Here is a 26,595-nt window from a genome sequence, read left to right on the forward strand (position 1 = left end):
GGGCTCGGCTTGCCAGTTTCGATCCAAATCCTGTCCCTTGCTCTCAGCCTCTCGAGCCGCGTAAGAAGAAACGCCGCGACCAGAGGCCCCCGGAGCACACACCGGTCATTTCCCCGCGTGCCTCGCCATCGCCTGTCATGTTCGCCGAGGAACAGCACAGCTCCCCTCGTCTGGCGGCTGCTACTGTTTCCTTCGGCAGACCGGAAGAGGAGGAGGATGGCAGCCTTTCGCTTGCTGCAATATTACAATTTTATAAAACTTAAATCGATATGTCATCCTCAATAAACCCGTCTCCAGCGTGTTGCCTCTAATCCTTCGAATATTCCGATCTATTATGACCTCTGACCTGTAAGGTTTCCAGAATAATAATCATACTCTGTTTGTTAATTGGCCAGAGGAGAACTGGCACCCTGACTGAGCCTGGTTTCTCCCAAGGTTTATTTTTCTCCATTAGGTCACCTGATGGGGTTTTGGTTTCCTTGCCACTGTTGCCTCTGGCTTGGCGTGCTCAGTTGGGGGCACTACATTTTTCTACATTTTTCAACTAAATATCTAAATAAATCTAATTATTAAACTAAATTAACCATATAAACTAAATTACTGATCTAATTACTGATCTAAAGCCCACACTGTCACTGTATGATAATTGAAATTAACTGATGATATCACCGTTTTCTCCAGAATGGCTAGACGTCTGAATAAAATGATGCTGCATTATTTTCCTGTTTAACACTGTGATGCTGCTTTGAAACAATCTGCATTGTTAAAAGCGCTATATAAATAAAGTTGACTTGACTTGACTTGACTGTATCTGAAAGCGGGTGGTCGGACACCGTCTCGGAGCACGCTACTTCGACGCGGACTGCCATGGGCGGCAAAACCTCAGTTGACGCTGAGCTTATGCGCCTGCTCACTAAGGCCGTGAACGACCTCGTATTGACTGGTCTCAACCCCAGGAGCCCACGAGAAGCAGACTGGACGAGTGGTTTTTCGAGAACCGCCGCCACCCGACCGCTCAAAAACCCGCTCCCTTCTTCCCAGAAGTCCACGAGGAATATTCCAAGTCGTGGAAGGCACCATTTTCATCTCGCGCCAAATCCTCTCTCGGTGGTCGATGGCGCTCAGGAAAAGGGATATCACGCTCTTCCTCCCCTCGAGGAAGCCGTCGCTGCACACCTTTGTCCGCCCTCCGCCAGGGGATGGTAGTCAAAGGCTGTACACCCATCTAAAGCCTGCCGCACTACTTCCAGCCTCGCCGGTCGAGCATACGCCTCCGCCGGCCAGGCGGCTTCAGCGCTACACTCTATGGTGGTGCTTCAGGTCTTCCAGGCCAAACTCCTCCGTTCCCTGGATGAGTCTGTCCCTGATACCGAGGCCCTGAAGGACCTGTGCGGTGCCACTGACTTGGCCCTGCATGCGACCAAGGCCAACGCTCAGGCGATCGGCAGATGCATGGCTAACTTGACGGTGTTGGAGCGTCATTTGTGGCTTAACCTAACCGAGATGTAACTTTTCTGGACGCGCCCATGTCGCCTTCAGGATTATTTGGTCCCTCTGTGGTTGGGTTCACAGAACGCTTCACAGAGGCTCAAAAGGCCTCACGGGCAATGAGACATTTCCTGCCCAAGCGTTCCAGCTCCTCCGCTAGCCGTCACGCTAAGGCTGGACCAGCCCAGCCCACCAAGGCGGCGCCACTAAAGTGAACGCCACTTTAACACAACATTATCGGGCCACCGAGTCCCTGTTACCCAGCGACTCGCCCCACAAATTAATTCAGCCCCTGGCTTTGAAGGCCGAGGCCTGGCAGGCCATTCCCGGCATTTCAAAATGGGTGTTGAACACAATAGAACAAGGTTACTCGCTACAGTTTGGAGATTGGTTTTTCACTGTAGATCTAGAGGATACCCATTTCCACATACAAATAGCCCCCCATCACAGGCCATTCTTGAGATTCGCCTTCGAGGGGAAAGTTTACAAATACAGGGTGCTACCCTTTGGTCTATCTCTGGCTCCCCGCACGTTTACGAAGTGCATGGAAGCGGCGCTAACCCCGCTGAGGCTTCGGGGAATAAGAATTCTCGACTATCTCGACGACTGGCTCATAATAGCTCAGTCTGAGATACAGTTATTGAACCACAGATCTTGGCTTCTCAACCATTTTAAATTCTTGGGTCTCAGAATCAATGTGACAAAGAGCTCATTTTTCCCAGACTCCCACACAGAACGTTTCGTTTCTGGGAACAGTGTTAGACTCACTACAGATGAACGCGTGACTGACGTCACAGCGCGCGGTCTCTGTTCGGGATCGAGCGGTTTCCCTCAGGTCCGGTGCATACACTCCTCTCAAACACTTTCAGAGGATGTTGGGTCATATGGCCTCGGCGGCGCCAGTCCTCAGACTAGGTCTGTTACACATGGGCCCCCTACAGCGCTGGCTGAATCACCGCATTACAGCTCACGCATGGTTAAAAATCAAGGTAGACCACAGCTGTGTGTTGGCTCTGGCTCCTTGGAAAAATCCTGTCTGGTATCAGACGGGTGTGAGTTTGGGCACTGTTACGAAGTGGAAAGTTATCTCGACAGATGCATCCAACCTCCGTACATAAAGCACCACCATGTCCTGATCCGAGCGGACAGCAGGTCAGTGGTAGCCTATATAAATCGCCAGGGCGGTCTAAGATCTATTGGTCTACACACAATGGCGGAAAAAGTCCTAATATGGGCAGAGCACAACCTGAGCTCGCTGAGAGCGACTCATGTGCCAGGCATTCTGAATTTGGGTCCGGACATGCTGTCCAGGGGCAAAGTGTCCCCAGCAGAGTGGTCTCTTCACCCACAAACGATTCAGACAATTTGGGGCATGTTTGGAGAGGCAAAGGTGGATCTTTTCACCTCGCAAGACAATACTCAATGCCTAATATATTTCTCCACGCATAAGGACGCGTTGGCCCACGAATGGCCCAACCTTCCTGTTTATGCTTTTCCCCCAATCTCAATGTTACCTCAGGTCATAGAGAGGATCAGGGAGAGCAAATGCGCTGTGCTTTTAATAGCCCCGCTTTGGAGAAATCAACCATGGTTCTCACTGCTAAGTCGGATGTCAGATACAGCCCCGTGGCCAATACCGCTGAGGAGAGACCTCCTCATGCAGGCGAAACAGCAGATCTGGCATCCCCGTCCCGATCTATGGGCGCTTCATGTCTGGCCCATCAATGGGTACCTCTCTGAAAGTGTATTAAACACTATTTCTGAAGCTAGAGCCCCCGCGATCAGGCGGCTCTATTCAGGCAAATGGTCAGTCTTTTCGGACTGGTGCAAAGCACGAAGCTTGCCCCACATAATTGTGAAGTGTCAGAAGTGCTCACGTTTTTACAAGAGCTACTGGACGCGGGTCGTTTCCCCCTCCATGCTCAAAGTTTATGTGGCTGCTATAGCAGCGTATCACATTCAAGTGAATGGACTGTCACTGGGGAAGAACGATCTTATCGTTCGCTTCCTCAAAGGGGCTAGAAGGCTTCACCCACCTCGCCGCCCTTCAGTCCCTATATGGGACCTGTCCACGGTCCTGGATGCTATGAGAGGCTTAACATTTGAGCCTCTGCATTCGGTGACCTTAAAGCTCCTTTCACTCAAGACCGCTTTTCTGCTAGCAATCGCATCAGTTAGGCGAGTGGGTGATCTGCACGCGCTCTCAGTGAGTGCCTCTTGTCTGGAATTTGGGCCAAACGACTATAAAGTCATCCTCAAACCAAAACATGGATATGTACCTAAAGTGCTTTCAACTCCATTCAGAGCACAGGTCATTTCACTTTCTGCACTCTCATCATCGTTAGATGAGGAAGATGCTAATTTGCTCTGTCCTGTCAGAGCGCTGAGAATATACATAGAGCGTTCCGCTGCTTTCAGGCAAACTGAACAGCTCTTTGTGTGCTTTGGCGGCCGCACCCGCGGGTGCGCGGTTACAAAGCAGACCTTGTCACGATGGATAGTGGATGTTATCTCGCTGGCTTATGAGTCAAAATATCTCAGCTGCCCTATAGGCATCAAAGCCCATTCTACTAGAGGCATGACCTCGTCGTGGGCTTGGTCTACTGGCATTTCTCTGAATGATATCTGTGCGGCGGAAGGCTGGGCCTCCCCGTCCACTTTTATCAGGTTTTATAATTTGGATGTCCCTGCCTTACTGGCTGGGCTTCTCGCTGTGTAATACATATTACCGCCTTATGGCCCGACAGTCTGGTCTGGGTTAAGTATTTGTATAAGTCATAAGCACATTCCTTACATGACTCGATTTATCTGGTCATTCAATATTCTTTGGCCCGACTATGTCTGGTCTATACATATATATATATATATATATATATATATATATATATATATATATATATATATATATATATATACTACACGTATCTTTGCGTCTACACTACACGTATCTACTCAGGTCTGGCTCATATTGGGGACTTCTATGAATATCATATTTAAGGGCCTACTTAGGTCGGTCTGGGTATGGTGTCTCCAGGCTTCAGAGCCGTTAAGCGAGCATGGCGTTTTGCATTGGGTCCCCTAGCATTTAGCTAAACGCAATACGAGAGTACTCTCGAAAGGGAACGCTTTGGTTACTAACGTAACCTCGGTTCCCTGAGAAGAGGGAATGAGTATTGCGTTTGCTTGCCGTGCTTCGCTTGCTCAGGGAGTCGCTTCAGTCGATTAACCTGACGAACCTGGCGAGACAGGGTCTTTTATACCCTTGGCTATGCAAATTCTGCTGCCCCTTGTGGCGGGAATATTAGAGGGACCTGATTGGTCCTTCCCACCCAGCGGGCTCGCCATAGGTTCCTGCAGTTGCAGCGGCACAGCCAATCAGCACGCAGCTGCTTCCTGCTGAGAGCTGTGCAGCTGCACTGCGTTTTACATGGTATTTTTAGGATAAAAATTTGCTTCAAAATCTTGAGGAAAGGAAATTCCCCTAGCGTTTAGCTAAACGTAATACTCGTTCCCTCTTCTCAGGGAACCGAGGTTACGTTAGTAACCGAAGCGTTTACTTCTACAAAGCCCAAACTACATCATGCTCTGTAGACTCAGAATTACATTGGCAAGTTTCCATGAGGTGGTTATTGTGGGCGGATTTAATTACAGAACCATATTTATAGATCAGTATTGAGCAAACCAGGTTTACTGTGTGTGTGTGTGTGTGTGTGTGTGTGTGTGTGTGTGTGTGTGTGTGTGTGTGTGTGTGTGTGTGTCTGTTAGTGTGAGTGTGTGTATCTGTTAGTGCGTGTGTGTGTGTGTGTGTGTGTGTGTGTGTGTGTGTGTGTGTGTGTGTGTGTGTGTGTGTGTGTGTGTGTGTGTGTGTGTGTGTGTGTTAGTGTGTGAGCATGTGTGTGTGTGTGTCTGTTAGTGTGAGTGTGTGTATCTGTTAGTGCGTGCGTACGTGCGTGCGTGTGTGTGTGTGTGTGTGTGTGTGTGTGAGTGTGTTGTTATAGGAGCAGTTACACAGCTTTCTCTTCCAGAACTTCATGGGTTTCTCACTTACTAAAATCCCAAGACACAAATGTGTCTGTTAGTGTGTGCTTTTTGAAAACAATGTGACTTAGCTGCTAACCCCAGTCAATGAGCTCAGAGAACCATGAGAAAATGTAGGTGCCTAATGTCTTGATTAAGCTCAAATTAACCTTCAAGATCCATATACTGTATAAATGTGTGTTTCTAAATAAGCAGTGAGAGGTCATGTGCTACAGTGATCTTTTCATGGTCACTTAAGTTTCCACTCTCTAAATAATAACAATAATACATATATTATATCAACTATGCATTATGTTAATTATGTGAACTTGTCAATTTCGTCAGGGCGTGAAGAAATATAGAGCTGAGTATCATCAGCATAACAGTGAAAACTAACGCAATGCTTCCTAATGATATCTCGCAAGGGTAGCATGTACAGGGTGAAAAGCAACGGTCCTAGCACTGGGCCTTGCGGTACTCCATACTGAACGTGTGATCGGTGTGACATCTGACAAATGGATAACGGTCAGATAAGTATGATTTGAACCATGCCAATGCAATTCCACTAATGCCACTAAAAATCCAGCAATTCATTTAGTCGAAAATGTACATCTATTGTTTATTTCATGAAAAGAAATTAGTATTTGACTAACACGTTATATTTTTAAGATATACAGTCAAAATATTTGAGATTGAATAAATTATATTTTTTCTCTTTACAGATTCAAGATCTACAATTACTCATTCCATATTAATTTTCCTGACTTTAAAAACAACTTAAGAAATTGTGTAAGCTGAACACAATTAGCAGTCTTATAGAAAGAGAGGGAAACCTGTTTTCAAGGGAACTCCCGTTGCATCGAATAACGCTATGGGGAATGCTTGCGTGATGAAGTCATGAAGCACATGTGAAATCAGTCCAATAGTGTGAGGGAACGTCAGAGGCGGATGACGTCATGAACCAGGAAGTATAAAGCCTGCCAAAACAAAGCCGTGCTAGCTTCTGTTGTCTTCAGTAGCGCTTTGTGTGATCAGTGATTCAGTGTTTTTCTAGTTCAGTAAAGTAACTCTAACAAACACGATGGCGGATAAGCAGCAATTTAGAGTGTGTGTTCACCCTTGCCCTCGTTTCATTACGGGTGGGGACACACACATTCTTTGTGTTGCTTGTTTGGGAGAGGAGCATGCACAGTCAGCTTTCGAGGGCGCTGGCTGTGAGCACTGCGAGGTGCTTCCTTTACGGACACTCCGATCCCACCTGGCATTCTTTCGCGAGGACATTCAGGCTCGCGTTCCTCAGGGCTCTGGTCCCACTGCTGCCGAGGCACAGCGGCGATCACAGTCCTGGGGTTCCGCAAATGGATGTATCAGCGAGGATAGAGACGGGCCCAGCCTTATCTCTTCCTTCATCTGATAGATCCAGTGCCTTCTCTCTGGGTTTGGAAGCATACGCTGCGGTTTCTTCCGCCCCGATTGAGGCACCTCTGATGCAGCTTTCCAGTTCTGAGGATCTGGAAAGTGTTAGTGTCAGAGAAATAGAGGATTCGCCACCTCAGTCACAAGCATTTGAAGAGCTATTTGAGGTTGTGACACGGGCTGTGGAGTGTTTAAACATTGACTGGCTGATAAGCAGGATGTTCGATCTAAAAGCAAGTTAGATGAACGTTATCTGCCGACTCGTTCACAACCTCAACGCCGGGGTCTACTGTTTTTCCCTGATCTCCCTGCTTCCAAGCAAACGGTCGCGTTCCAGAAGCTCCTCCCCCGCCGCTCACATTTCACTGGGGCTGCCGATCACAGAGAGCGGATCTGCGGACCGTCATTACTTCCAAGAAGGCTGTGGGGAAAAGGTCCTGACGCCCGAGGGGTCAGGATAATGGGGGCGTTCCTCCCCGAAGGGAAGCAGTGTACACCTCATTATACGGTGCCTGTCTCCCTTCGGCACCCTCTAGGGGTCGTTCTGCCAACCCTGCCACCTCTGGTGTTACAGGGCGCAGCGGTCTCCCACGAGTGTGTATCCTAGGGTCCACCCAGAAATGTAGTGGTCCTGGGCTGCATGCCCCCTCCAAGGAGGGTCCTAGAGCAGTCAGTTCAGGTGTTCCCTGCCGGTTCGCCGTTACAGGGCACCGTTCTGACAGTTCAACAAAAACCAGAAGCCATTCTCGAGAGGATGGCCATTGGTGCTTACCACACTCTTCTGGGTGGGTTATCTGTGAGTAAAGATCCGTTGGTGTCTCGTTTCCTCCGTGGTACTTTGAGGCTGAGGCCTGTAGTTCGCACCAGGGTGCCGCGTGGGACCTGGCTACGGTCCTCCAGGGCCTGTCCCAGGCTCCCTTTGAGCCGCTGGAAGAGGTTCAGGCTAAGTTTCTGACTTTAAAAACTCTGTTCCTCCTCGCTATTTCATCTCTTAAGAGGATAGGAGATCTTCAGGCTCTTTCTGTTGCCCCCTCGTGCCTGGAGTTTGCACCTGGCATGGTCAAGGCCTTCCTTCATCCTAGGCCAGGTTATATTCCTAAGGTCCCTACTAACGTAGCTAGATCGATTATTCTTCAGGCCTTCTGTCCTCCACCTTTCCTCCATCCGGACCAGGAGAAAAATAATTAGCTTTGCCCTGTCAGGGCTTTAGATGCTTACATCCACAGAGCTGCCCTGTGGCGTAAAACGGAACAACTGTTCGTGTGCTTCGGGCCCCCCAACAAGGGGTCCCCAGCATCTAAGCAAAGAATGAGCAAGTGGGTGGTTGAGACTATCTCACTGGCCTTCTCCCTTGGCCGTCCGGTCCCACTCTACTAGGAGTATGAAGGCCTCTAAGGCCCTTATTTCAGGAGTGGCTCTGCAGGACGTTTGTGATGCGGCGGGTTGGTCCTCACCGCATACATTCGTCAGGTTCTACTCTTTGGACTTGGACTCTACACCAGGGTCTGGGGTTTTGTCGTCCTAGTGCTGCTTTTTCACACTGGACAGGCACGTCTCGCTATGGTGGCGTTGGTATTAACGTTCCCCATAGCGTCATTCGATGCAACGGGAGTTCCCTTGAAAGGGAACGCCTCAGTTACGACTGTAACCTTGGTTCCCTGAAGAGGGAACGAGCGTTGCATCGTCCTGCCATATCTCCTACATGCCTGTCAAAGCGACTACTTCAGACTTACGAAGCTAGCGCGGCTTTGTTTTGGCAGGCTTTATACTTCCTGGTTCATGACGTCATCCGCCTCTGACGTTCCCTCACACTATTGGACTGATTTCACATGTGCTTCATGACTTCATCACGCAAGCGTTCCCCATAGCATCATTCGATGCAACGCTCGTTCCCTCTTCAGGGAACCTAGGTTACAGTCGTAAACCAAGGCGTTACTCTATGTGTGCAACACGTTCTCACACCCAACTCGTCACATATTGACAAGGGTCAGGACCCCTCTGCATCAATTTTTAGGTACTCCGTTGATTTCTGTTGTTTGCCCAATGTGTCCAATCAAGACGCATTTAATTATTTTCATTTGTAAAAGTACATGATTTTATGAATATTTTTAGGCTACTTTTATATTTTAGAGCAACTAACCTCTCTCCTACCCTAAACTTACCCACTTCTCAACAATATAAAACATGTAACAGGCAAATAAAAGTACAGTCACAGGTATTTATTGCAAAAACAGTATAAAAGTATTATCTCTTGTTGCATTCCGAGTCTTCTGAAGTCATACGATATCTTTATGTAAAAAACAGAGTTGATCTTAATCGCTTTAAGTGATCGCTGAAATGATGATCCCGCCGCACGCACTCAGTCATATCTCATTCAAAAGATACACCGACTCTTTTGCATGACGCAATCTGTCACGAGACACACGAGAGCCAATGCGATTTCACTATCAAAGCTGGCGTAACGTTTCTTCGGGCAACAACTTTTTTATGTGTTCTTGATCTTCAGCAGATGGAGATGCTGATCGCTTTTGGGGATTTTCTTCACACAAATCAATCCTTTGGCCTCGGAACACTTGGAGTATTTGTACTTTTTGAATAAATTATGCCTGCAGTCATATCTGCCTGTTATATCCTGTGTTTTATATAATATAATAAATGGGTAGGTTTAGGGATGTGTTATGTGTTTAAACATGTCTAATAAATGTAAATAAAAAAATAAAATAAATGTGAACAAAATTATGTTGGCTGATTAAATTGAGAATCACACTCCAAAATGTCATAATGGCAAAATCCAAATCATAACCCAATATATAATTATATTATATATATTTACGCGTCTGTATGATCCCAAATGTTTCTCATTGAAATCAATGGAGTACCCTGCACATCGAAAAGTGATGCCGAAGGATCCTGACCAAGCGTCAATATTTGACGAGTTGGGAGTGAGAACGTGTTGGTGTGTGCGTTATGAATGTGCGCTATTGTTAGAAAATAGCTAATATTTGTAATAGATTCAAATGAAAAAAAGTTCACAATACTCAAAAATTGTTTTTAAAATGGGCTTACTCAAATATTTGAGTTACCTGAATTCGTTGGATGATCTTACAGTGCTCTCCCTTTTATATGCCATGATACCAAATGCATTCAAATCTACTTCATGTATTTTACTTACATTTACTCAATTCATAAGATACACTATATTGCCAAAAGTTTTGGGATGCCTGCCTTTACATGCAGATGAACTTTAATGACATCCCATTCCTAATCCGTAGGGTTTAATATGGAGTTGGCCCACCCTTTACAGCTATAACAGCTTCAACTCTTCTGGGAAGGTTTTCCACAAGGTTTAGAAGTTTGTTTATGGGAATTTTTTATGTTCCTCCACACCAAACTTGCTCATCCATGTTTTTATGGACCTTGCTATGTGCACTGGTGCACAGTCATGTTGGAACAGGAAGGGGCCATCCCCAAAATGTTTCTAAAAAAATGTCTTGGTATGCTGAAGCATTAAGAGTTCCTTTCACTGGAACTAAGGGGCCATGAAAAAAAACCCCACACCATAATCGCCCCTCCACCAAACTTTGCCCAACAGATCAATGCAGTCAGGCAAGTACCGTTCTGCTGGCAACTGCCAAACCCCGACTCGACTATCTGTATCACAGTACTACGCTTGAATTCATTGAGCTCCTGAGAGCGACCCATTCTTTCACAAATATTTGTAGAAGCAGTCTGCATGCCTCGTGATTGATTTTAAACACCTGTGGCCATGGAAGTGATTGGAAGACCTCAATTCAATGATTTGGTGGAGTGTCCCAATACTTTTGGCAATATAGTGTATAATCTCATTGATTTCACAGCTTTAAAATGTACTCAATATATTAAAGTGTAAAATTGTTTCACACAAAAAAACAATATCATAGTTTAAGTTTTTTTAGTGTATGCACATTTTAGCTTCTGTTTACCATATTTAATGTGCTCTATATACGTATGTGCATCAATCAATGTTTATTTGTAAACATGTAAACAAAAGCCTAAATCTGTTCATCATAGAAGAATATTAAACCACTCGATTCATATGGATTTGTTTTTTACAACTTTTTGATGCTCAAACATTTTGGTTGCTTGGACTTTCAATTAATGGACAAAAGTGATGAGAGAATAAAAAAAATATCTTAAGTTTTTTTCCAAAGATGAACTATATTCCTAAGTAACAACATGAAGGTGAGAAAATTATGATAGAATTTTCATTTATTCGTTTTTTTTTTTTTTCTCTGAATAGTGTATTTCAGTATAGAGTCAATAAAAAAAGAATGATCTTTTCCTATAACAGACAATGTGAGCTCATTTTCATTTTGTGTTAATACATTTTACATGCATTTGTTCCGGATGTTCTTATGACTTAGTTGTTAAAATGAAATGTCTCTTGAATTTTGATTTTTGATAGTTTCATGTTCTTGGCAACCAGTAATAAAATAATGTGTCCGCAAGTGTAGCTTCACCATAAACTCAAGTCTCCATTGGCTCAAAATAATAAATAATAAATAATAATAATAAACAAAACAAAAATGATGGGAGTGACTAGTTGACTGCACTAACATGAAGATCATTCTGTGGCAGATATGTGTGTGAGATTTCCCTCAGCTTGAATGTCTGGATTAAACTATTGTGCTGTTAGAGCAGAAGCTTGAATAAATTAACTCATGGATCTGGCAGGAAGTGGGATAATGTGCCCATCGCAGTGGGAGGTATCTTTAAATGCTGATAAAGTGAGGAGGTAAATGCCATAGGGGGGCATGTGAGCCAAGAGAAGGAGAATTTAATTACAAAGCAGAAAAACTGCTCCATGTTGGACATTTCTGCATGTAAAAATTGTTTTCAATTTAGTTTTGTACCAGGAGACCTGGAAAACCAAACACACATGTTAAATAGCGGTTGATTTGATTGATTTTTCCTTGTTTCCCACAACAAAACTAATTATACAAGCTTTTGTGTGGTGCATTTACACAATAAGTTTAAAGTTTAAGACCACTATCATTTTAAAAAGAGAAAGAATTTAGCTTGAAAAAAAAAATATTTTTTACTATTCACTTCACTTGTTTACTATACAATTGGGCTAATGTTTTTGTCTAAATCTAAAAAATCTAAATCAAAAGTACAAAACCCCCAAATAATCCAAAACATCTTTTTTTGCTCTCGCTCTCCAAATATTTCAGCTTGTAGTTTTATTTTTTTATTTTTTTGGTCACACAAATGTGACATTTTGAAACTGAGAGAATGCTTAAAGTCACCATGAATCAAAATGGAATTCATGATTTTTAATAGAATACTGCAGTGCTTGTTATAAATTATTTCACTGTGCACCTCATTATTGTTTTTAATTCACGTACCTCATAATCTTGAATCAGAATAACTCCCCCTCCCTCTTGCAGCAACAACATCTTCTCTGATGACGAGGGCGGGGCAACCTGTCAATCACATGAGATCCACCAATAGCAAATCACAACCATCCAATCAATTCCCCATGGACAAAATCAAGCCTCGCCCTACATTTGTTCTTCTGGTATATTAAATATTAATATTAAAATGACCCGAAGCCCTAAAATTATACCTGTCCAGAAAGCTTATTTTATTTCATTTTGATAATATTTTTTTCTATTTTTTAATGCAATTGTTTTGAGTTTTTGTTAATATTTTATTTTATTTACCTTTAAACTACTAGATTTTATAAATAAATAATAAATAAATAGTAATTTAAGCACAATCCAAAATAACACAATTTCATTCATAACCCTTTTAATTCAGCTCAAAATATTTTACATTGGGTGTCTTTGCCGACCCGTTGTGGAAAAAAGATAATATAACATGATATTTCATGACTCTTGCCACTATATGGTAGCCTAGAAATCTAGGCTTCAATTGCCTTTTACAAGACAAGTACGAGCTTTAAAAAAATCACAAGGGGGTTTTACTGATGTATTTTATGTTGTAGAATAAAACACAAAAATATATTGAGCTTGTGTTCACCACAGACCTTAATTCAAGCATTTAACCAAAAACACATTTAAAAAAAAACATTGAATTCAGGACAAGGGAACCGTAAATGCTGAAGTGCCAACTCGTTTCTGGGTTTTGGCTTATAAAAATACATCATTCCTGCAACACTTTATCAAAATGAATGGATTTGATTTCTGAATAACGGTCAAGTCAACTTTATTTATATAGCGCTTTTTACAATGCAGATTGTTTCAAAGCAGCTTCACAGTGTTAAACAGGAAAATAATGCAACAGAATTTTATTTGGCCATACAACTGCTCCGGAGAAAACGGTGATGTCATCTAGCTCATTTCAAGTATCATACAGTAACAATGTGAGCATTAGATTAGTAATTAGATCAGTAATTTAGTTTATATGGTTAATTTAGTTTACTAATTCGATTTATTTGGATATTTAGTTGAAGTTTAGTGTCCCCAACTGAGCAAGCCAAGCCAAAGGCGACAGTGGCAAGGAAACCAAAACCCCAATAGGTGACCTAATGGAGAAAAATAAACCTTGGGAGAAACCAGGCTCAGTCGGGGTGCCAGTTCTCCTCTGGCCAATTAACAAACAGCTTATGATTATTATTCTGGCAACTTTACAGGTCAGAGGTCTTATTTCATACTTTACAGGTCAACGGTGTATCTGATCGCACATTTAGGCTGTGTCAGTGGCTATCTGTGCTACTCTCTGCTGCTGGGTGCTTTCACACTTAGGTCGATTGCCTGGTCCCGAGTTCGATTGCGTTCACATCATCCAAACAAACCAAACTCTGACGTCAATCGCACCTGGGTGCACACCAAAAGTGCTAGTGTGTTTCTGAAGTCTTTATCTTGTTTTCTCCCACCAGGCCGATGTTGCAGAGGAAGGAGTCATTTTCTCTCCTCTCTACATCAGAGAAGTGGCTCTTCAGAGGGGTGAGTTCAGACTATATGCTATTGTTGTGCTTCATTCACAGGAAGAGTGTTCTGCCTTTTTGAAATCAATGGATTTGCAGTGTAGTGCTGTTCCCCAAATTATGTTTTATTAACAATGTTCGGGAGGAGCGTGTTCAAATGATCTACCCAATCAGTATGGTAGGAGGCCTATTTAACGCCGCCTCACCTCCGTTCCTCGACAGTTTTTCCTACCTACGCTACAAACATCATTATGGAGGAGCAAAAATTACAATAAAAAAAAATATAATTAAAATATGCTTTGAAGTGCATGCCTAGCCTAGTCAAAGTTTAGAGGTAAAAATTACATTTTAAATTTACTGTCATATCTGTGTCCTCTTATGTCATATTTTTTTTATTAAAATCAACAAATTCAATCAGAATACAAAGACACAATGTATGGCTATTATTACCAATGAAATTAAGTCAGTATCAATAAAATACATTTTTGGATTTACACATAGGCTGTTTAGACATGGCATGTATGGATTTACACAGTAAATTATAATTGTGTAAATTATGTTAAGATATTAATGCTTTAAATTTAACATTTTAATGTAGAAATATTAAGTGATTGAAATAATGGTCTACTTTTTAACTATGTAACTAAAACCGCCAGTAGGTGGCGGCAAGTCTTCGTCTTAATGAGTGAGTTTGAGTGAAATACTTTATTCAACAGATTTGTTCTAAAATACTAATTAATTTAACTTAGCAAATGACTCTGCTTGGAAATGGGATGAATGGGTAGCCTAACTGAATCATTTACTCCTCTGATTCGTTCAAATACACTGATTCTTTGAGGAACAAACCACGTGTTGCTCTGAGACACAGCGGTTCTGCTGTTTGTTCTGTTTTCTTTGACGGAGCAAAAACAGAATGTGTGTGTGTCTGAAAGTTACTGAGTAACTTGTTTTTTGAACTGCTGTATAAAATCAATGTCAGAAAAACAGCACCTCAGCTTGTGTGAACTAGTCTAGCCTATCATAGGCTCATGTTATAAATATATAAAACGGGAACTTGTTAGGCCTAAATGTTTTTTTTTTTTTATGTTTTTTTTTTAAATTACATTTCTGCCTATATTTCTGATGGTAGTGAGGCGGGAGAGAGTGCTCAACTCTTCAGAATGCACAATTTAGTGGAAAATTATTAGAAATTGTCTCTCTCTGTAAAGCAATGAGATGTGAACATATGAGATTTTATCAAGATCTTTCTAAATGTGCACTCTTTGGGCTACAAGCTTAATGAAGCTGTTTAAAGTAGCCATTTGATCACAATGGAGCAGATGTGATTCAAACGTGTGTTCTTACATGTGAAATAAAAATAAATATCAGTTTACGCAGTTTGATTATGGCCTCAAAGCTCGCAATCGGAGGATATCGCAAGCCTTTTAAACTATACTCCTTTGGCTGTGAGCGTGGAAAGACGCGTTAGGCACATGCAAACTAGTGTATTTTATTTTGTTTTCAAGCGCTCAAGTCACTGCTTTGGGCTTTAGCTGGCTGGCCTGTTTATAGCCCTCGCTCAGTCAAGCCCAATGGTAAGTCCGGCCATGCCTCCGCCACCCCGATTCCTTACTCTTGTCTAGTTCCTATCCTAGCCATGGATACGGGGGAGTACTCTGGTTTCAGGCCACATTCCGATCTCGGAGCTCCAAAATATACATACTCTTTATCTGATTATTTGTAAGTGTGAACTTGTGAAAAGATCCAAAATCATGTCCAAAATGTGTACTGTTACTGCATATACCATGGCCAGGGTTGGAAAACCATTTATTAGTGCAGTGTTTCCCAACCCTGTTCCTGGAGGCACGCCAATAGTACACATTTTGAGTAAATCTCCCTCACCTGACCAATTAATTTCAATTGGAAATTCCAATCGGAAGTGAGCATCCCTTTGCCCTACTCACTCTGAAGTGCAGAACATGACCATAAATTATTAAATTACTTATTTGAAGTGACCATTTGAATTTTCCCTTCACTGGTTTAATAGCGAGGTTAAAACTCTTATCAAGGCTCGAGATACTGCTTTTAAATCTGGGGACAGAGAGGCATACAGAAATCCGTAACGTTTTAGCGCATTCTGACCAAACTTGGTGTGTTATGACAACCATGACCTGAGGCTACCTGCAGTGTTTCGGCACAGTATCACCTAGTGGTCCGGAGATACAAAAAATTGATACTTAAAGCCTTGAACTATACCCAATTTTCCCATATCGGCCATTTTGGACATTGGCCATTTTGAATTTTGTTATATTTTATGAACGCATTGATGTTTCGTTGCAAAACTCTGTATGTGTCATATCCTGAGAGTACTCAAAAAAGTCAAAAGTTATAATGAAATTTCAGAAAATGCTCATAACTTTTAAAGAAATTATTCTATTATAATGAAACATGCCACGCACATAGATACCGATTTTGCCATGTTTGGCCTAACTTCCTGTCAAACAGTGTATTGAGGAGCATTTCTACAATAATGATTCCCGTAGCATGTGGAAAGCGATCAAGGCCATCACTGATTACAAGAGTGGCTACTGCAAGATGCCCAACAATGATACTGCTTTCCCTAATATCCTAAACCATTTTTTTTTTTGCTTTGATGACGGAAACAACAGCCCTTCCACCTTTACTGCACCGCTGCAGACGGATCGAGCACTCATTCTGCACCCACATCAAGTGAAATTGACATCAAGAAAGCAGCTGGACCAGATGGAGTGCTGTGCATGGAAGGGTTTTAAAGAGTGTGCAGAACAGCTAGCACATGTTCACCGATATATATTCAATATCTCACTAAGACAGGCTATTGTCCCCACTTGTTTTAAATCAACTACTATTATCATTGTGCCCAAAAAAATGACAGCAAAATGCTTGAATGATTACAGACCGATTGCTTTGACACCTATTATCATGAAGTGTTTTGAAAGGCTGACACTGACACGCGTAAAGGCAGCCATTCCCCCCGACTTCATCGGTTTGCCTACCGTGCAAATAGATCAACGGAGGATGCAGTTTCAACTGCACTGCATACAGCCTTGAAACACTTGGAGCACCAGAACACTTATGTAAGGATGCTTTTTATTAGGGGCCAAGCACTGAAGGTTTGTAGGCATCTATTGTGTCTTTTGCCATTCCTATTATTATTATTCCGTTTCTTCTTCCGCTCATGAGTCTGTGGCAGCCCATAGAACTGTATTATAAAAAGTTGTGAAATAGAGGCACACAGATAGAGGTCAGTCTAAACATTCATCATAAGAAATTTGGAGTCTCTAACTCAAACCCTCTAGCGCCACCACCTGTCCAAATTTGACTTGAGTTTATGCTAATAACTTTTGAACCGTAAGGGCTAGAAACAAAATTCCTCTGATTCCTTGCACCATATTACGCCATTTTCCGTCATGAAATGTTTTCTGCCATTTTGAATTTTCTGAAAAACCCTACTTTTTTGAACTCCTCCTAAAGCCCAATTTATACTTCTGCGTCGAGTGTACGCCGTAGCTACGCCGTAGGCTGTGTGATGCGCACGTACCCTACGCCGTACCCTGACGCGCACCTCTCCAAAAATGTAACAACGCGTTAATTCTACACAGACCGCAAGCGCCGTGATTGGTCTGCCAGAACCGCTCCCGCCTCAGGTCAATAAATAAATCTGCGATAGGAGTGTGTGTGTGTGTGTCCAGAAATGGGATGATAGTTTCTTCCTTACGTCTGCTATAACTCAATATTTTGTAGTCCAGAGATTCTTTATTTTAGTAAATAAATACATAGATCCGCTGAGTATAGTTTATTTATTATGTTGTGTTATAATAAATATGTTATGTTGTTATGTTGTTATGTTATGTTGATTACACCATCATGCCCGAGGACACTGCCTACTAGCGTCTGCATGTGGAATTGCACATTGACGCGGACAAAAACGCAGAAGTATAAATCAAAACCAACGCGTAACTAATGGCGTAGAAGATACGGCGTAGGTCCGACGCAGAAGTATAAATCAGCCTTAAGCCGTTGCTCCGATTTTCATGAAAATTGAACGAATTTTGAACATGAACATGAAGCTATATTTCCGCAACTTTTCAGCATATTCTGACAAACTTGGCGTGTGTTATGATAACAATGACCCAACAACATCCCTATGCCCTACTCACTCCGAAGGGCAGAACATAACCATAAATTATTAAATTACTCTGAGGCTGTATCTCTGCAATGCTTTGGCATAATGACACCAAACTTTGCATGAGTCATTGTCACCTCACTCTGACCACACCATTTGGTCACAATGCCATCTATTTGTTGAAAGTGATAAACCATTAAATAATTTTTCCAGTGACTATATTGAAGTTTTTTCAGCCATTTTGCCTAAAGTCATCTTAAAATATATTTTCTTGCCCGTTGTTGCACTTGGTCTGATGCTACCAGCCATGTTGGCATGACTTGTCGTGTTCTTTGTGCTTAGCCCAGATAATTGCTGCCTGCAGCTATATTTGATTTTAGTTCTGCTTTTAACGCGATAATACCACACAAACTTGTTACAAAAATGTCTCCCCATCCACACCTCTAAAACTATAATCAAATTTGCAGATGACACCACCCTGGTGGGATTGATATCAGACAATGATGAAAATATAAGAAGGAGGTATACCACCAGTCGTAAATAATTTGAAACTCAACACCGCAAAGACAATAGAGATTATAGTGGACTTCAGAAGATCCAGAAAAATACAACATGCTGCTCTCTAAATAGATGGCAAGGAAGTGAAAAGAGCAGAGCACTTTAAGTTCCTAGGGGTCTACATTTCATGTGACTTTACTTGAATCTGGTGAAAAAGGCCCAACAGAGGGCCTTATTTTTTATTTCTCACGGAAACTGAAAAGGGCACAACTGCTTCAAAACTACTTAGGAACTTTTATCACAGTACCATAGAGAGTATACTCTTCTGCTCTATCACAGTGTGGTATGCTAGCTGCACTGCCGCTGATCAGAGAGAACTCCAGCGTGTGGTAAAAGCAGCACAAAGGGTCATTGGATCTGAGCTTCCAAATCTGGGTGAAGATTATATCAGTCGGCTACAGAGGCGAGCTAGGGGTATCGCTAGTGATGCAGCTCACCCAGGATACTCTCTGTTTGACCCGCTTTCAGCAGACGTTACAGGACAATACAGTCTCGTACAGACTGAGAAATAGTTTTTTCCAAGAGCTGTAGCCTCTATAACTCCTATATAGGATTATTGTGTTAAGACTGTTTGACCATGCAGTACAATTGCAAAAATAAAATAAATTAAACCCAACGTTAATTTTTCTTTTTTTTTTTGGTTACTTCATTAATGGATAATTGTCATTTTCTGTCCTTTTTCCATTTTACTTTTGCTGAATTGTGACTTAAAGGGGTCCTACAATGCCAAATGTAAAATCTGATGTCCCCAGATTGTGTATGTGAAGTTTAAACTCAAAATGACCCACAGATCATTGTCTATAGCAAGTTAAAATTGTCACTTTTTGAAGGTGAGCAAAAAAAGCACAGTTTTTGTGTGTGTCCCTTTAAATGCAAATACTCCGGCCCCTTTTCTAGAGGGCGGATCTTTTAGCAGCTCTGATTACCTCACGCAGACACGCACTGAAAAGGTCAGAAACTGTTCAGCCTTTTTATGTTCAAACCGGAGTCGAACAATGATGGAGAGACTCAAGAATAAGTGACAACATGTAGAATGAGACAGGATGTTTCTGAATGGTTAGATGATGAATTTATGTAGCTGTAGTGGAATTACTATCTTCAAGACACCAATTAGCATATTCTGTCATGATAATCTATAAACCGCTCGTGTGGGAACTGTTGTAAGAGGCACAGAGCCAGAGAATTATCTGCTGCATGAAGATATAATTTAGGCAGGGCTTAACATTAACGCTTGTCCGGGACAAGTGGATTTATTGAAGGGGCAAGTGAAAAATAATTGTACTTGCCCGAGGGACAAGTATCCTGGTTAAAACTTCAAAACAAAAACTAACTAGGGAATCACCAAAGTGCAATAATGATTCTGCATTCAGTAAGTGTAAGTGGAGATCGATAGAGGATAATAATATAAAACGAACTGACAAGGTTGTGCTGTGAGGCTCGCGCAGCCTCTCAAGGAGAAAATCGAAAACGAATGAGCGCCGCTCATACAAAGAAACTCAGTTAATATACACGGTTAAAAATTGTGTCGTTTTTATATCAATAACATAAGATACAGTTAAGCATTACACAAACAAGAGTGTTGTTTTCCTGAATACCATCAACTGAAATGAAAATGACGCTGATTTCATTGTTAACATTAAGTCACATACATTTTAGATGCAATATGGACTGTTTTTGTTCTATTTCAGCAGCGAAAATAGTTCCAAACAAAGATCACAACAGAAACGTAACGCATCTCACAGCAACAGTTAGTGAATGATTCAGCGTTTTAAATGAATCGGTTGAATCAAAGATTCAATGACCTATTCGTAAACGACTGCCTAACTAACCTTTTACGGTCTATGCATAGACAGTAAAAGAAATGGACACAGCGACCCCATAGGCTTCGACGGGGAAAAGTGAAGTCAAATAGCACCTACTTCCTGATGGCTGAGCGTACTGTGCAGCCTCAGACTGAGCTTGGCGACGTAGATGTGACGTGAGCAACCAGTCTGACAGTTTTAAGTCCTCTAGTAGTTGTGCAAAGTGAAATCTGAATCACGTTGTTGAAATATTTTGTCCCGTTGCTTTTGGCTCTCTATGGGCTTCTCCCCATGCTTCTCCCTTGACTTTATCCCTCCCTTGACTTTATGCCTCCACGTCCCCCCGATTGCTTCATAGACAGTAAAAGATTCCCTGCGAGCTTCTCCTCCTGTCTATACGGTAATTCCTCTACTATGCGATAGGGTCGCGTGGTTATGACAAAATCGTTAGCCTATTTTTTACAAAAACGGCTTCTACAGGGCGATAGTATAAGATACAAGCGAGCCTTTTATACATTGTCGTGTTTCTTTAGAAATAAACAATGGACAAATGGAGTCTTTAAACGCCTCAGATGTAAAGTTATTCGCTGTCAAAGTGACTCCAAAATGAATGGGTGTCAATGGGATGCTAACAGCAGGTGATGGCTTGGTTAGCAATGGCTGCCCTATGGAAGGTACGCTTTCTGGGTGTTGGATTACCCCCTTGGGTCTATGCCGTCTAATTCTTTATTGAATCAGCCGTTTGAACGAATTGACTCAATGACTCACTCATTAAGACGGTCACCTGCTGCCACCTACTGGTGGTTTAGTTTCATCTTTCCTACATTTCTTATTTGTATATTCAAAAATATTTAAAATAATCTCATAACATTATTTAATGCAGTTGTAATTTTCAGTGTAAATAATTACATTTGATAATTGATAATTTGATAATTGATTGCATAGCCTATATTTAATAAGATTATGGAAATATGCCCTTTATAAAAAGGTAAAAATATCACAAATACGCATATTTAAATATGTCAAAGCTGATTGAACACTTTTTTACTCTGACAAGTGAATGACAGATTTACTTGTCCGAAGGACAAGCATGTGAACAGGCTTAATGTTGAGCCCTGATTTAGGTATAGTTGGTCAGAGAGTCAGAGACTGTTTTATTTATTACTTTATTACCACAGATTATCCACAGTATCTGCAGATATAACCAAGATCATTGTCCCTTTTCCAAGGCAACATTGAACTTCCGCTTCTTGTATGAAGCACAGTTAGCATAGTCATTTCATTAACTCTGTTCATTACAATAGTCGTTCGCTGGAGATGAGGCTAATGATAAACTTTATCATATAACTATAGTGCTACAAGTCAAGAGTAGCAGATTTAAGATTTGTTTTGATTTATTATCAGAGGCCTGGCCTCCGGGTTTTTACATTTCACCCGCTGTACCCGCTGGCCAGTCAAGACTGCCTTAAATTTAGCACAGTTAGCTCTTGTTGCAGTGTGAACTTTGATATTAACACCTATAATCTTAATATTTATTATTATCAGGTTAGGTAATGTAAATCAAGTCTGGCCTAAATTATTATAATTTTCAATTAACTTGCCATTTAGTCAGAAGACTTGTAATCAATTACATTTCTTTTAATTGGTTACTTTTCTTTTTATAATAAACAAAAATATAAAGGCAAATAAAACTTCATCATTAAAGTAGGGCTGTGTTGAAAAAAATCGATTCACCAATTCTGAATCGATTTTCATATTAATTTCTAAAGATCGATCCGTAACTCAGAGGATCGGTTTAATAATAGGCCTACATTTTCCCCGTGAATTTTTATTTGCCGCGTCATTGAATTCACGCATTCGCACGAGGTGGAAGGACATTAAAACAACGAACATGTGATCTTTGAAAACTCCAGAAACGCTAAAAGCTGCGATCTGGCAGATTGTGGTTTCTCTTGATTTCAGGCGTTTATCCTCCGAAGCCGAACAGGGTGCGTCCCTGCCGCTTCAGCGCGTACACAACATCCATGGCGGTGACGGTCTTTCTCTTGGCGTGCTCGGTGTAGGTCACGGCATCGCGGATCACGTTCTCCAGGAACACCTTCAACACTCCGCGGGTCTCCTCGTAGATCAGACCGGAGATACGCTTGACACCGCCGCGGCGAGCCAGACGACGGATGGCGGGTCTGGTGATTCCCTGGATGTTATTGCGCAAAACTTTACGGTGACGCTTAGCGCCTTCTTTACCTTTGCGATCTTAATGTCAATTCTTAATGTCATTTTTAATAATACATCAGGTTCGCGTCTAAATAATTGGTCTACTGCTGCTGATATACCTCTGCGTCCTCTGTCGTCTACACCAGTGCAAGTTTGTGAAAGCAGTTGTATCAACACTCTGGAAGGGGGATTGTTCTTTGCATCCATCAATACTCCATTAATTTGCAGTTGAATGTCTATAATAATAGTATCAATATGTTGCATAACTACAGTCCAGTAATTCAGGTAACAGCTGGAAAAAAATGCTTTCTTAAAAAACACTTATCTAAATCTCGAAGATCAGATCGGATCGAATCGGATCGAATCGAATTATGATAATCGATTCAAGATCTTGAGAATCGGAATCGAATCGATTCTTGAAATTTGAATCGAAACCCAGCCCTACATTAAAGTATAAAGTACAATAATCCCACTTTGAATCAAAGGTGTAGTCAGCTCTAGGCTTCTAGGCATCAGTATCCAAACCTCAAAGAGGCAGTCAACTCATCAGTCTTTTATACTCTTGTTGTTTGCTGCCAAAGTTCGGTTCTAATATTCTTGAATGATGTAAGTTGTAGCTTTCCCAAAATTTCCAGGATCCTTCCCAAGGCCTTGCAGGTGCAAGCTGTCCACCTTTTCATGTCCTAGAACTCCAGTAAACTCAACCAAGATGGCTGATTTCCTTTTAAGGTTCTAGGAGTAGATGGTTCTTTGTGTCCTTGAGCGGACACACTTCTGCTCCTTCTCATGGGTAGGCACACACACAATTATTGTACATCTCTGCCCATACAGTATAAGGCATTTCTTAGAAACAAAATAAATATCAACATTGTAAACAATGCATTATATTCAATACATAAATATGTGTAACAAAATGCATCTACAATAAACAAGGAGGCAGCTAGAGTAATTAACCTACCTGTAAAACAGTCCGTGGCCACCCCCGTGCTAATGGTACAGCCCACAGGGCAAATTGCTATACAAAAATAAAAAATAGTTTAGATTCCATTTATTCATATGATCATATTCACAATTTAGCAAAAGTAAAATGAAAAAGGACTGAAAATGGCAATTATCCATTGATGAAAGTCTGAAAACTGAATTCTGAAGCAATCCCAGAATGTCAGACTACATAAGGAGAATGTTGAAATTAAGTGTTATTTTGTGTGTTTTTGCCCAATATTAATATAGGGAGAGATGTTATTGTTTAATCTTCTGTTATGTTGCGATTTAGGGGTATCTGTATACTGCAGTTTTGCTGGTTACCATTGTGGTCAACAGTAGAGTCTGTGGTTAAGTTGAGGATAGATTTCTATATTTGGAGACTATATATATACAGTCACACTAAAAGTTATTCAGACACCTTCAACATTTTCCCACATTTTCACAGTTTATTCGCTATAGTTTAGAAAATGGTAATATAATATGACAAGAGCTCAGAGTTAAACTGTGTCAGAACAAATTAATCTTGATAATGTCAGAGAACTTTGATAGAAAGGTATGTAGTGGACTACAATCAACCAATCAGCTGTCAGCTGTTAAATTTAAGTACACGATTAGATAATTTGGGTCAACCATTTACCAAGCAATGCTTCATTTAGTCCAGTCTGTGGTGTAAAAGGCATTAGCAATTAAAGGGGTGGTAAAACACATTCTTTCGAAGGCTTGATTGTGTTTGTGGGGTGCACTGTAACATGTGTTCATGCTTCGTTTTTAAAAAATTGCATTATTTTTCATATATTTTACCTTTATTCTACACTGCTCTGTCCCTCGTAAAAACGGTCTGATGGTTTCCAGGTTCTATGAAGCCGGTCCCTCAAAAATACGCAATGGGCTCAGATTGGTTAGCTGGCCCAGTGTGTTGTGATTCGCTAACCGCCTAGTGCACGTTTTTCGGAAACGTCACGCCCCTTACCTTTACCGCTAGTCTGTGCTTTGGTAGTATTAAAAACAATGGCGTCAACAAAACCATACCAATTTGAGCCCGAATCGGAAGATAATCGAGCAGAACCTGTTCAGTCCTCAAAGGAATTTTTTTGAGTAAAGACTGCGGATCTATAGTGATCGCTACTGAATGAAAATAAATCATACTTACAGGTTGTGGCCTGTAAACAGCTTCTGTTTTTAAATCCATCTTTCAGGACAAGCCGTTGTGCGAATCCTGCATTAAACTCGTGAAGATTGTGGAAGCTTTCCTCCGTGAAATGTGCAGCACAGAGAGCGAGATTTGGGTAATAATTATGAGGGGCAGAGTTAAAAATAAATTTTAACCATTGATCCCTAATTCCTCCATCCCTAGGAAGGCTGAACAAAGTGACCTGCAATCCGGATGAAAATAACAGTGTTTCGTCAGCATTGCGGCAACAACATTCCAGCCTACTAACTATACCACAACAACTCTTCTCCACAGCAATACAAAATGGCCTCGCCCCCCTTATTTAATATTCTCGGAGGAGGGGTTTATGTAAATATTGGGGCTGGTGATGTCAGCAACCCTGGAGGAATGTCTGTAGTCCCTACCGGCTGTTTGCTGTAGTCCTTAGAAATGTATTTCTTTGAAAGCAAATATCTCCCTTTGCTTTAAACTTTGAACGTTGTAACTTTGCAGATGTTGTTTATGCTCAAACAGCAACATTAAACACTAGCTAAAGTTAGAAAAGTGAAATCGTGTTTTACCACCCCTTTAAAGAAAAAACACTTCAGCAAAACATGGTCAGGTCAAGTCTGAATAAATTTGGTCCCAAATTTGTATCAATTTTACTGGTAGTGTATGAAAAATGTATGGGTATAATATGTCACAGTTTACTTTATTTTGCTATCCTCACTTACATAAATTAACTATAGTGTCCTGCACTCACTAGTAAAAATTATATCTGGTGTCTGATTAATTTTTTGGTATGACTGTATATATGTATGTGTACATGCGAATGTATAGTGATAGTCTCTTTGCTAATTATGTTAGCACATGCTAGTGCTATTGTTAGCTAGCAAGGGATACCACTTATTTTGTTTTCTATACGATACCGTTACTTTCAAAGTACAGTATCGCCAATATCGTTACTGATACCTCTAAACTGAACTTTAAAATTATTACTACGGCTACGTCTACATTAATCCGTATACATTTGAAAACATCGTTTTCATTTCAAAACACTTTCCGGCCATGCTAACGTTTTAAAGCATTTTCCAAAAGTTTCACGTCCAGACTAAAGCATCTGAAAACGCTAAATGCACCTTACTGCGCATGAGTAAACATTCATAAAAGCTCACTGAGATGATACAGATGGGACCAGACATAATAAACATATCACAATTCTTCTGTGTGACACACAAAAATATGCGTCACATGACAAAACATGCATCATCGTTTTCATAATCCACACTACAACGTGAAAACCTCACTTTCAAATGTATTCACTTTGAAAGAAAGAAATGGTATCTGTGAGGATTTCCAGTCAGGATTTAGTCAGTATCATAGTACTGAGACTGCTCTCATCAGAGTTACAAATGATTTACTCTTATCATCCGATCGTGGTTGTATCTCTCTAGTGTTACTCAATCTTAGCGCTGCATTCGATACTATCGACCACAACATTCTTTTGAATAGACTCGAAAATGATGTAGGCATTAGTGGAATTGCATTGGCATGGTTTAAATCATACATATCTGACCGTTATCAGTTTGTAGCAGTAAATGAAGAGATGTCACACCGATCACAAGTTCAGTATGGAGTACCGCAGGGCTCAGTGCTAGGACCGTTGCTTTTCACCCTGTACATGCTACCACTGGGTGATATCATTAGGAAGCATGGCGTTAGTTTTCATTGTTATGCTGACGATACTCAGCTCTATATTTCTTCACGCCCTGACGAAACTTACCAATTCACAAGATTAACGGAATGCATAGCTGATATAAAAAATTGGATGACTAATAATAGCAACTTAATTCAGAAAAAACATAATTTTTAATTATTGGACAAAAAAGCT

At 41.3% G+C, this 26,595-nt stretch overlaps 1 protein-coding gene across 1 annotated transcript in view; it reads left to right on the forward strand.

The window, feature by feature from the left end:
* arhgef3 (Rho guanine nucleotide exchange factor (GEF) 3) overlaps nucleotides 1–26,595 on the forward strand; it is a 175,024-nt gene that overhangs the window by 26,020 nt on the left and 122,409 nt on the right. Inside the window, exon 2 of the mRNA XM_079808301.1 lies at nucleotides 13,805–13,871. Within this exon, the coding sequence (XP_079664427.1) occupies nucleotides 13,805–13,871 (67 nt within the window). The remainder of the gene's footprint in view (nucleotides 1–13,804; nucleotides 13,872–26,595) is intronic.

The sequence above is a fragment of the Gobio gobio genome, assembly GCF_949357685.1.
Source record: "Gobio gobio genome assembly, chromosome: 24".
Classification (NCBI taxonomy): domain Eukaryota; kingdom Metazoa; phylum Chordata; class Actinopteri; order Cypriniformes; family Gobionidae; genus Gobio; species Gobio gobio.